General features: G+C 35.5%; 1 protein-coding gene across 3 annotated transcripts in view; it reads right to left on the reverse strand.

Moving 5' to 3' along the window:
- Positions 1 to 10,938, reverse strand: part of Rfx (regulatory transcription factor Rfx) — a 28,484-nt gene extending 17,546 nt beyond the window's left edge. For all 3 annotated transcript variants that reach the window (XM_085953051.1, XM_085953050.1, XM_085953049.1), the window contains exons 1-3: positions 10,705 to 10,938; positions 2,559 to 2,812; positions 935 to 1,067 (exon numbers count right to left, since the gene is read on the reverse strand). In XM_085953051.1, coding sequence (XP_085809177.1) covers positions 935 to 1,067; positions 2,559 to 2,756 — 331 coding nt within the window. In that variant the 5' untranslated portion in view covers positions 2,757 to 2,812; positions 10,705 to 10,938. The remainder of the gene's footprint in view (positions 1 to 934; positions 1,068 to 2,558; positions 2,813 to 10,704) is intronic.
- Between the last annotated feature and the right edge of the window lie 245 nt (positions 10,939 to 11,183).

An 11,183-nucleotide genomic window follows, 5' to 3' on the forward strand; every position in this document is an offset into this window, starting at 1 on the left:
GTTAGTATCATTAGTATTACCTTATCTACTCCAACAATAAAATTTATAATCTTATTTTAATAATTGAAAATATTTCGATTTCTGTATAGTTAGACTTTATTTGGAAAATGAATGAACGGGTGCTACTTCGAGTAACTTAAGACATAAGTCTCGCATCCTCTCCTGTCATACAAATATTCCGATGTACAAGACAATGTGTGCCCTCAATATATTCGAGAAGAATGTGCTGCGTAGAAAGATTGGACAGCGCTCAACCACCGAGGGGATCCTAAACACCGGATAGGATAGTCGGAGGTCAGCCGGCAGGCCCAGACTCCGACGGTTGGACGTCCGGCGCTGACACCCGGAGGACACTGGGAGATGGGGGAAGTTCTCAGATGAGACTGGGGCCCGTCCCAGGTTATTGGGCCACTGATGATGATGATGATGATGAATGACATTAAAAAAGTATATAAATAAATGAAGTAATGTTAATTGAATTCATTAACAGATTGAATGGACTCTCCAAAATAGTTATGGGTATCATCTGCTATAAATGACATGTATCACATTGTAAGTAAGTTATGAGTTATGTTGGGTAGTGAGTGGAAAGGAGGCCAAGACAAGCCAACACAAAAGCGACATAAGCACTGTTTCCGATAACGACCATAGATAATACACAAATTAACCCAGCCTACTTCTTACGCACGGGAAACAATAGTGTCATGCGCACCTCACTCTCACTATAATGCAGGCATAAATATTTGACGATTATTGCTATGAGAAAGATTTAAATGAAGAGCCATTGCGAAGATGGCATACACATTTAAGAAAACACCAAACTTTGAAGACAACTATCTGGGTTTCATGAAAACGTATTGATCTATAGATGCATAACGCCGTCCACGTTTAGTGTTGCAATATAAAATGAGGTGGCAATGTGACGATGTCTCACCTGTAACGGCGATGTAGTGTTGTCCCTGAGCGGCTTGCACGACGGCCACTTGGTGTTCGCTGCCGGGACTGCTCCGGCCCGACCCGCCTCGCAGACTCCGCACGTCCAGTACCGTCACCCCGTTGGCGGAAACCTTAAATATTTAACACAATATATGATTTATATTCCAATGCTCATTACTAGAGTTTCCAGTATGAATGTACTAATTTTATGTTACGGTTGATCACACGGCTGCACTTGATAAAATCATATAATGCTGGGAATAACGTTTCCTGCATAAGTGTGATGGAACAAGTGAATGCGATTGTACATAATAATAATATGACCGTGTACTTTTTTTATACATGAAACTTTATTCTTTGTCATCAAAATATTTTTTACATGAAACTTAGTGTGCAAAAAATAGTGAGAAATTTGAATTCACAAAAATATCATTAATCCTTTCTATGCCGCAATTAGTTAATTGATAATAATTAACGTAAGAATCGGTGTAATTAAGGCGTGCAAAGACGCTCTGGGCACTTAACCGGTTAAGGGAAGCAAGTGCTCCGTGTAGGTCGAAAATTAAAAATTTTGGGTAAATTGGATAGAAATTGGGTAAAAAGAGCCACAATTTATAATTTCTTTATGAAAGAGATCAGAGTCATTATAACGTCATCTTGCCTCTTTATATGAATAAGAATATTAAAATGATAAATATAAATTAATTTTATACCATAAAGAAGTTTCACTTTAAAGATCTTTGTTCCAAAATTTAGAAGAAAGCCAGTTACATTTCAATTAATATCTGCGGTTAAATTATTCTTTTGTCAACAAACACAATATACATTGCAACAAGATTGAACATAAATATTACTATCTCAAGATGTATCATTTCCCATTCAATAAATGGTAATATAATGAAAGAAAAATCGATTTAAAGTTATCTGATGTTTTTCTTTTTCAACCTATTATAGTACAGTTAATAGATATGTATTAATTATTTACATATTATTTGACACACCACATATCCAATTCAAACACAAACCGCGCTTTCAATAAATAGCGAGATAGGTAGGGATCGATTTCATATTATGCAATAACAGATGGTGATATTTCAGATAAGATAAAACTCATTCCGCTTAATCTGTCGCGGATCCTAGTTTTTCAAATCACAATTACTGAGGCCGAAAGTGACAACGGCAATTACACCGATGACAGACATCCAATAATAACGACCAAAATATTAATATCATCAGTTGGATATCATCTACCATTCTTTCGACCATGTCTGATCCTAATGGTCCTCCACGGAGTGGAGGTTTGTATTAACAGATTTTGTTTTTACGAGAAATGGATGTCAGCCTCTCGCTCAACCTATTAGGTCCATACTCTGACTCATACACAAATTGAAAAAACAATATGTGTAATTGCCAGACCCAGGATTCGAACCTTGGACCCACAACGCTATAGGAAATGAGAATTATATGGCGGTGATCGTAAACGAGGACACACTATACTAGTCTCGGTCTTGCTATGTTTGCAAATTCAAAAAAGTCTGTTCATCAAATTACATGGTAAGGATGAAATCACCGAGACGGATGACATTATAATGAAACGCAAGAAAAGAAAAAAAAGAAAGAACCTGCTGGATGGCTTGCTGCAGTTGGGCGGCGTCTGCATCGGTAGGGATGACGATGACATCCGAGTCGGGGGCGGAGGCGGGAGGGCCCTCGCCGTCCTCGTCGGGCTCCAGGGGCTCGGCGTTGTTTCCCGCCGAGCCGGAAGAGCCGGAGGAGGCGGTCCTCCGCTGGAACGCCTGGCCCGCCAGTCGCGCCGACATACCCGGCCGCCCCGGGGACGTCTTCACCACTATCTCGTCAGTCGGGCAGTCGAAGTCTACCGCCGAAACAAAAATCATTCCGCTATGTGAACCTCATTTCATCAATCCTAAAATGTCTTAAATGGTATGGTATAACTATGATCGCTGTCGAGATAATGTTACTGGCAGCAGCTAACATTGTTCACTGTGATCTATTGTGTAGGAGTAAGTAAGGAGTGTCGTGAGTAAGGAGCACGAAAATAGCACCGCTAGAAAGGCTCAAGCTTAATATTAGAAACAATTAAGTCAATAAATAAATCAAATCAAGAAAATAAAGATCCTCTCAAGTGTTAGATTATTGAACATTTGTTTTTATTTGTTAAAATTCGAATGACTGCGGTTTTATTATTAAGTTGTTCTAAATCAGATAGGGATTATTGGAAGGGCTTTTAATATTCTTTGAGAAGCCAAGGTTTTCTACCTGTTATTTCAGAATGTATTGAGTTCCAGGAACCGAATCAGACAATTAATAGGGTTTCTATGTTTTACAACTCTCTTTTTTGAAGTCTTCGGCTAGACACATTCAGGACAGGCATAGAACTTCATAGCGACATAGTTCAATATTATTGTTCCGATATTAAAAATTAATTGTGGAATAGCATTACATCAATAAATTGACAGGGTGAGTTTGCGAGATTTCTTGAAAAATGAATATATATTATATTTGTACAGCAGTCTACCCACGGTAACAAAGATTAAATTGACAGATGACATAATACTATGATGGCAATACATCTTGTCACGTCAATAAACTTAGTACATCGTTCAGTCTCACAAGGTATTGCATAATGTCAGTCAGTAGATATTGCGGACCCACCGAGGTGCAGTGAAGGTTAGGACCCTCAACTCCCGATCCGCGGTAGGAGTTTGAATTCTGTGACTCCATCAGAATCGAATGATTTTATTTAATCAATATTTGTGTTTGGATCCAAGGTGTGGACGCAATTAGGTTAGGCGAATGGTTAACAACCGACCCTCATAATAGTCAGCTGAGACAACCGCACACGGTGGAGACTGATATATTAATTAGCCTTGCAGTGGAAAATGTAATGTACCTTTTGACAATCTATAAAATCTGTTACTGAGGGAACATTAGATAATTTATTAGATTTTACAGCATGGTGCAGAGTGTAATTTTTAACATAGGGAAAATTCGGTAGTGGTGATCGAATCGGCATACAGCAGAGCGCGGGCAGATCGGTTACCATAGCAGTGAGGCGGCGGCAACCCAATTCCGACGCGGTGTTGCTAAGGGGGAGAATCTGCGGAGAGCCTCACCATGGAAACCGGCCTCCCTCCCGCAAATCTCTCACCTCACATCCGCACACCAAGTTCACTCGCCATCGCAGCCATAACTGTGTTATGACTTACGATAGATGAAATCATTTAAAATATTTAAAACTGCCAATTATTATTGCTTTTGGAATAATAACTTGATTTATGTATAGTTTTCATATCTACCATTAGTTTATTTTTTTCAATTTTGTAATAAAATATACCCACATGGGCTAGCTGTAGCTAAAAAGAAAAAGTAGTTTTTCATTTAAGTAAAGTATTATAAAAGTATGTAATTAATTAATATAACGCTTAAATGAAATTCTTACATAAAAACATCTATTAAACTAGCGTTGGTCTTTAAATTTTCTAAGATCATAACGCTAATAAATGTATCTCAGTAATCTTCCTAACCGACTGAGTTATCGCTATCCCAAAATAAACAATATGATTGGTTAGTTATGTTATTTCATGTGTCGGTGAAATCTCTCGACTGCTCGAATAGACACAACACATTATGAAAAAAAATAGTATCGGAATTATTATGTTAAATATTATAAGTAATAGTTATAATTGTTTGCACTCACTTTCTAAATAAAAAATATTCTCAAGTCCCATGGCGGATCGGGTTCGGCTCGTGTGACAATGAGCTAACTACAAACAGGTAATGCGGCTAACTGATACTCTCATTATCTCACTTTGAACTGCGGCCGGTGTCGAGCGGAGAAGCCTGTAAGCCTGTGCGCTTTATTGATCAAATAATCTTCATGATTAGTACCATATTAATTTCAATGCTCCAAAGCATTCGCAACGGAACAATACGAGTTGGGGGAGCAAAATGCGCCCATTAGAAAAACAACCGATATTACGCACCTGTCCAGGGGTGGACTATGCATTCATATCAATGCAAAAATATAGTTAATTACCATCTTTACAATAAATATAACAATATGATGCCATCATACTATCACGGAATTAATGTGCCTTTCATATCTTCAGTATCAATTACATATCAACTATATTGTGTTTATATAAATAACCAAAAAGAATACCATGAATCTAAACAGAAATATAAATAAAATGTAAAAAATATTAAATTTTACGCCTCTACTCCCAGTTATATTAAATATCTTTGGAATCTCTATTATGTAGGTAAAATTTATGTCCTAAAAGTTTATATAAACATTATCCAATAGTTAAAGAACAAATAATTTTTTATTGTTCATCGCCTATCTAACCCACAGATTCCCAACCTTTTTCGGGTGGCGACCCCTTTTTATAAAAGCCATGTGACCCGCGACCCCGATGGAATTTAAAAAGGCATTTTTAATAAGGTAATTAAAAAAACAACGAAAATAGTTTTTTAAAAGTATACCAAAACTATTATGATTTGGTTTAGGCAAGGTTTGATTGATTTTTAAAAACTAACCACCGTCTGTAAATTGTAGTCTTAGTTCAATAAAAACAAATACGTATGACTAACAAAGTTTAATGTGCACTATTTATGGCGGATCTTAACAGCCTACCTCCACCCTTCGCCACTGGCGGATGGTAATAATTCATATATTTAAAGAATTAATTTGGATAATAATTGACAATGTAAGTATGTTTTACTACTTCTAACATAACACCAAAAATCTGTTATAGGTAGGTACGTAGATAACTAAAGAATTGAAGCCACGCTACTTCACAAATTATAAACAATATCCAAAAAATAAAAATAGCCAGTCGACATTATGAAAGTATAAAATAAGAAAATTGCATTCACCCCTGGACATAAAAAAAACTGTAACATGTTACAATTGCCCCCCTAATGCAATATTGCCTACCTGTATAATGGGGGTGGCTTTAATCTACATAACTACTTAGGGTCAGAGCACACGGGCCTGCCAACTGACACACCTGCTCACCTGCTGTCTGCCATTCATACTTTAACTGTTTTCTTTTATGTTTATGCAGGTATCATCAGTATTATAATTCAGATAAAAAGATTTTTAATGCATTTCTTTCTTTTCACAATGTCCATTCCAGATGGATTATATTATGGAACTCTCCACACATTATGAACTAGTTTAACATTTTATTTACAAGGATTAATTGTAAGCCAGTCACTTAACCCCCATCTAGAGGGTGACAATAGAGCGGAAGAATTGGAGAATATCGTGAACATCCATCGCATGGATTCAGATTCATAATTATATTGATTGAAAAACGTCATGTAAATTAAGCTGCTGCTGATATTCAAACTAGGACCCTAAAGATGTGATGCTACCAACCGGACGACTACAAGCGGGTACTTTATTAAATGAAAAATAAAACCCAAAAAAATCATTTATAAAACAGAAATTTCAAATAACATAGTTGTAAAGTAGCCGCCCACGATTTCCCAGTCAGCTTATAATGCTGCGGGTCCCGGGTTTGAATCCCAGATCTTGTAAAAAAAATCATATGTTTTTCGATGTGCGTTTGGACCCAGACTATGGACCCAATAGGTTGAGCAGGTGGCTAACATCCATTTCTCGTAAAAACAAAAATCTGCTATTACAACCTCCACTCTGTGGAGGCCAATATGATATTCTTAGAACCAAACATGGTAAAAAAAGTCACATGGGTAACTTGGACATTTAAATATATACATCACATGAATATAATTGTGTTAATAAAGATGCTTTTAGAAAAAATAATAGGTAAATGAAAATACAATTTAAGATGTACTCATTGAAGTTTTTTTCAAATAGGTTGGTACTTAAGTATAACCTTCACTGAATTTTTGGTCCCTAATGCGGTGATGATTCATAACGTAGAGTTACCCTTGAAAATGCAACGGGCAGGGCAGGGAAAGTATGTGATGTGATTCATAAGGAAAGTTGGTACAGGATGGCACTAACTCCAGTCACCCTCTGAAATATAAAACTTCTTTCTAAAAAGGTAAAAGGGACAATATAGCATGTATTAATCTGACTTATGAATTATTAACAATTATTTATACTTACATTAAACGATTTTTAGAATTTTTATCATTGTTAGTAGGTATCTATTGTAAAATTAATTAGCATTTACATTAGTGAGCTTTGATGATAGATATTGTAGAAAAAAACCATGGCATGGGTTGCATGATGCTGTCTATCGAGCAGTTTACCTATTTGATAACACCGTTAATGATGATGTATTTTTATAAATTATGTTTTGTTTTTATAGTGTTGAGTAGGTTTCTATCAGATGGTGAAAGTTCATTCAATTGAAATAATTTTTTTTCTTATATTGCCACCGATCATTATTTTGTATATTTGCAATATCCGTGTACTCTATGACTCCGGATATTACATTTTCATTCCATTTTTACAAACTTTTTGAACAGGAGCCCATGTCATATAATACCATAAGTATGCTACCAAGTACCATTTAAAACATTTTCATATTATAACTATCAGTGGCGAAGGCTCGATACTAGGCGATTATTTAAAGCCTACCTTCTAAGAAAAATATATCTTCCAAGTATTTAATTTATATTAAAATAGGTAAATAAAAATTATGTATGCAAAATATAAAACAATTGGAGAGTCATCTATCGTCAGAATTTAGAATACCGTTTAATTTAGTTGAGTTTCGAATAAAAAATAAGTGGCCACAAGCGCCATCTATTTTCAATTGAATTAGCTTCGAATTCCGATCGACAGAATCCAAACCACATTTTGTATCCCTATGACGTCACATAACATCAAGCGTGTCTGTAAATTTGAACCGAATCTATAAGCGCTGTAGGCCCTACACTCTTTAGGAATATGTTTACTGTCGATGCCTGTCGCTTTAAGCAAATAATAAATACATCAGATGATTTAAAAAAATAATTTCTATTGGATTCAATGAGATATAATTAAAAATTGTTTTTGAAAATTAAAAATAATTAATTGTATCTAGTGATTCTTATTTATCGGTTAGTTCACTAGAGTAATTTATTCAGTCAGATATGTCAGTTGATGATATTCATGAATGTTATTTTGATTTGTGATCTAAATTCAGCGTATTATTGTGTTTTCTGAATGTGGATAAATTATCTGATATTGTACCGAAGTCATTCGTCAGTGTTTTAAATATAATATAAGTATTTTAAAATATCTAGTTAGACTGGTAAAATTGTAAATTGTTGTGGAACAGATACAATATAACGGGTTTTTTCGAAGATGACATAATATTGTGAGCGTATGTTGCGTGTACGAATGTTTAGGGAAATCCATAATTTAAACTCATCGTTCAGTTTTATATCCTTAGTGAGCTATTGAAATTTCATTGATTTAGTGTGTTATTGTCATTAGTGTGTACCTATTCATCAGTAGTAATATTGGATTATCTTCTTATTGCCTGTAAGTATACCTGACAAATACCTATATTTTTTTTCTCATATCTCCACAGCCTACCTCTTTCCAAAAATCACGCTTCGCCACTGATAACTATAGGCCAGCGATATTTCTATTACGTATGCCCAGTTGCATAAGTAGGAGAAATGTCGCTGGCCTTTCGTACGGGGGGGCTACGGGTTCGATTCCCGGTGAGGACACAATATATTTATGTGATTTTCTCAAAGCCTGGGTTTTGTAATTATTTCACTTTTATTACTAAGCTACTACATCACTCTCATTGGGCCTCCTGGCCTGTTGCAGTGCTAAAAATAATATATAATTTGTTAAGTAGGTAAGTACTTATATTATGTTATCTTTTAAAAAAAATCAACAGTCAGTAGAAAGCTCCTGTGGGAGGGGTTGTGCCAAATGACTATCTTTCACTGGACAAACGGAGGAATAGGAAGTCAAGAAGTCTGTTAACCCATAGCTTACGGGCCGCACAAAATTGTGTTTTTGCTAATTACTTTTCAAATGCAAATTAACACGTTAATTACAAAATTAATTAAAAGGGCCCGTAAGCATTGTGTTAACAACATTATAGTGTACGAAGTGGAAGATGCCCTGGTGGTGGGTAAAACGGAAGAGCTTGGCAAAATTGTAAAGTTCTTTAACAGAATTGGAGTGAGGACCTGATCGGCGGATCTACTTCTATAAGAGAAGAGGCGATATGGCAGTGAGTCGCAGTCAAAGCCTCGGTAAAATCATATAAAAAAAAACAATATAGTGTAATGGGTTCTTGTCAGTTTACAGGAAGCCAGCGGCAAATATATTTTCAAAATAGCCGATATACTTGATTGTTTGTTAGGTTAGGACGGTTAGATTAAGGTTTTCATTCTTGAATATTCATGAATTTTGCCAAAACCGGCTATAAAAATTGGCGCGATTCCCGCTTGACTTTATGTAAACCGACTTGTACCGTCTAATGTATTTATCTCAAAAAAGTTCTCCCCCATCAGCTAAGCAGCATGCAAAGTGGCAAATTTTCTGTTCCTTCCAAACTCTATTACCCATTAACTGAGGAGCAAACATTCAAAAAGTGATTTGTCACACATTTTGAAAAATGCCGTTTATTGTCAATTCTGATAGTCCATATTTAAATCTATGAAAGGAAACCAGAATCAGTGTTCAAAGAACCTTTTATCCTATAAAAAAATATAATGCCTTGATTTTCATTCAAATAGTGTTTTGCCCACAAGTTTCATGCAAATCGTGTTTTGTCCAAATTTCAAATCAAAAAATGAACCACTTCCGCGAATTTTCGATTATACAAAATACCAGGTTTAAAATTCTTTCCTTAAACAGTTTTATAATAAAAAAACCATTTTGAGTACAATATGTTTTTCTTGATTATCTCAGCTAAACATTTGTGTGACAAATCACGTTTTGAATGTTTGCTCCTCAAGTTATATTACTGGTATACTACACCACAATCTGGTCGGCTTGCCATAAAAATAAAAATTACATGCTAGATGATCAAACTTAACAGCATTCCCAATAAATATCGGACGCTGTGCTCGCCAGTGTTTGAGGTTTTACATGGTTGATATTTATGTGTGTTACGGTGTCAACAGAATTCCTCCATATGCTAAGCGTGGCACTCGTGCCATAAATTTGCGACCGCTGTCTTAGGACATGCGTATTACATGGGATGAGCTTTACTATGACACATTATATTTGAAAGGCAGTACCTTTCAATGAAAGTTCGGTAGGTACCTACTTGATAAACTAACAATATTACTACTTATAGTAAGCAACTATACTGTCAAATACTGGCTATATTATACTCTAAGCATAGGTGCTTCGATACCTATATTATTGACATCCTAGGTCTGATATTTGAGGGAATAGCGGAGTAGAAGTAATTCTTCAACTTTGATGAATTGATAGGTATATTATTCATTCTTTATTATTCTTAAATTTTCCTGATATCAGTTTTTCAATTTTTCAACATGCGGAAAAACTAATGTTCAACATGAATACCTACGAGTAACAGTAGGTATTCTAATTTTTAGGTTTTCAGACAACCTTTGATGACAATCAAAATAATCAATCTTTTTTCTGTTCGCGGTGTCGTCGAGTAACCGACTACATCTTACCCGAAAACGATTACATAACGACAGTTTCTCGGTTATTTGTCGGGTAATGAATCGAAAGCCCACCGAACTGTTTAGTGACCGGGAAGGGTGACAGACTACGATTCAAATTAAATTACGAAAAAAATATGTCAAAAATACCTGTCAGCCATTTTATTAGATGATCCCGTATGTCAAATCACAAAAATAATATAAAAAATATACGATTCGACGTCAACGGAGGACGTATGAATCCGCGGCAATAGAAAACGCGTAGAACAAATGCGATATAAAACTTATTTGAGAACAATTTTAGAGAAACTTTGGCGAAAAAAATGTTAAAATCACATAAAAGAGGTAAAAGTAGCAAGTTGTTGACTCGTTGCTCGTTGCTACGCCAGTCGCTAGGCTACGGCATAATCATAATGGCCGACGCTAATCGCCGACCCAGCAACGCATGCGCGCCAACTTCAATTTACCGACACTACATGATTTTGAAAGTTATTTTAAAAACACGCTTTTCTTATGACAAATAAATTGTGTCGATTAGCCTTGTACATCAACAACATTAATGTAATAGCAAATAAGATTCGTGTTCTCAATTTATAATGTCAATCGACATAATAATATTCAAAATTATA

The sequence above is a fragment of the Rhyacophila brunnea genome, unplaced genomic scaffold (assembly GCF_057557595.1).
Source record: "Rhyacophila brunnea isolate RB1 unplaced genomic scaffold, BYU_Rbru_1.0 scaffold_3, whole genome shotgun sequence".
Classification (NCBI taxonomy): domain Eukaryota; kingdom Metazoa; phylum Arthropoda; class Insecta; order Trichoptera; family Rhyacophilidae; genus Rhyacophila; species Rhyacophila brunnea.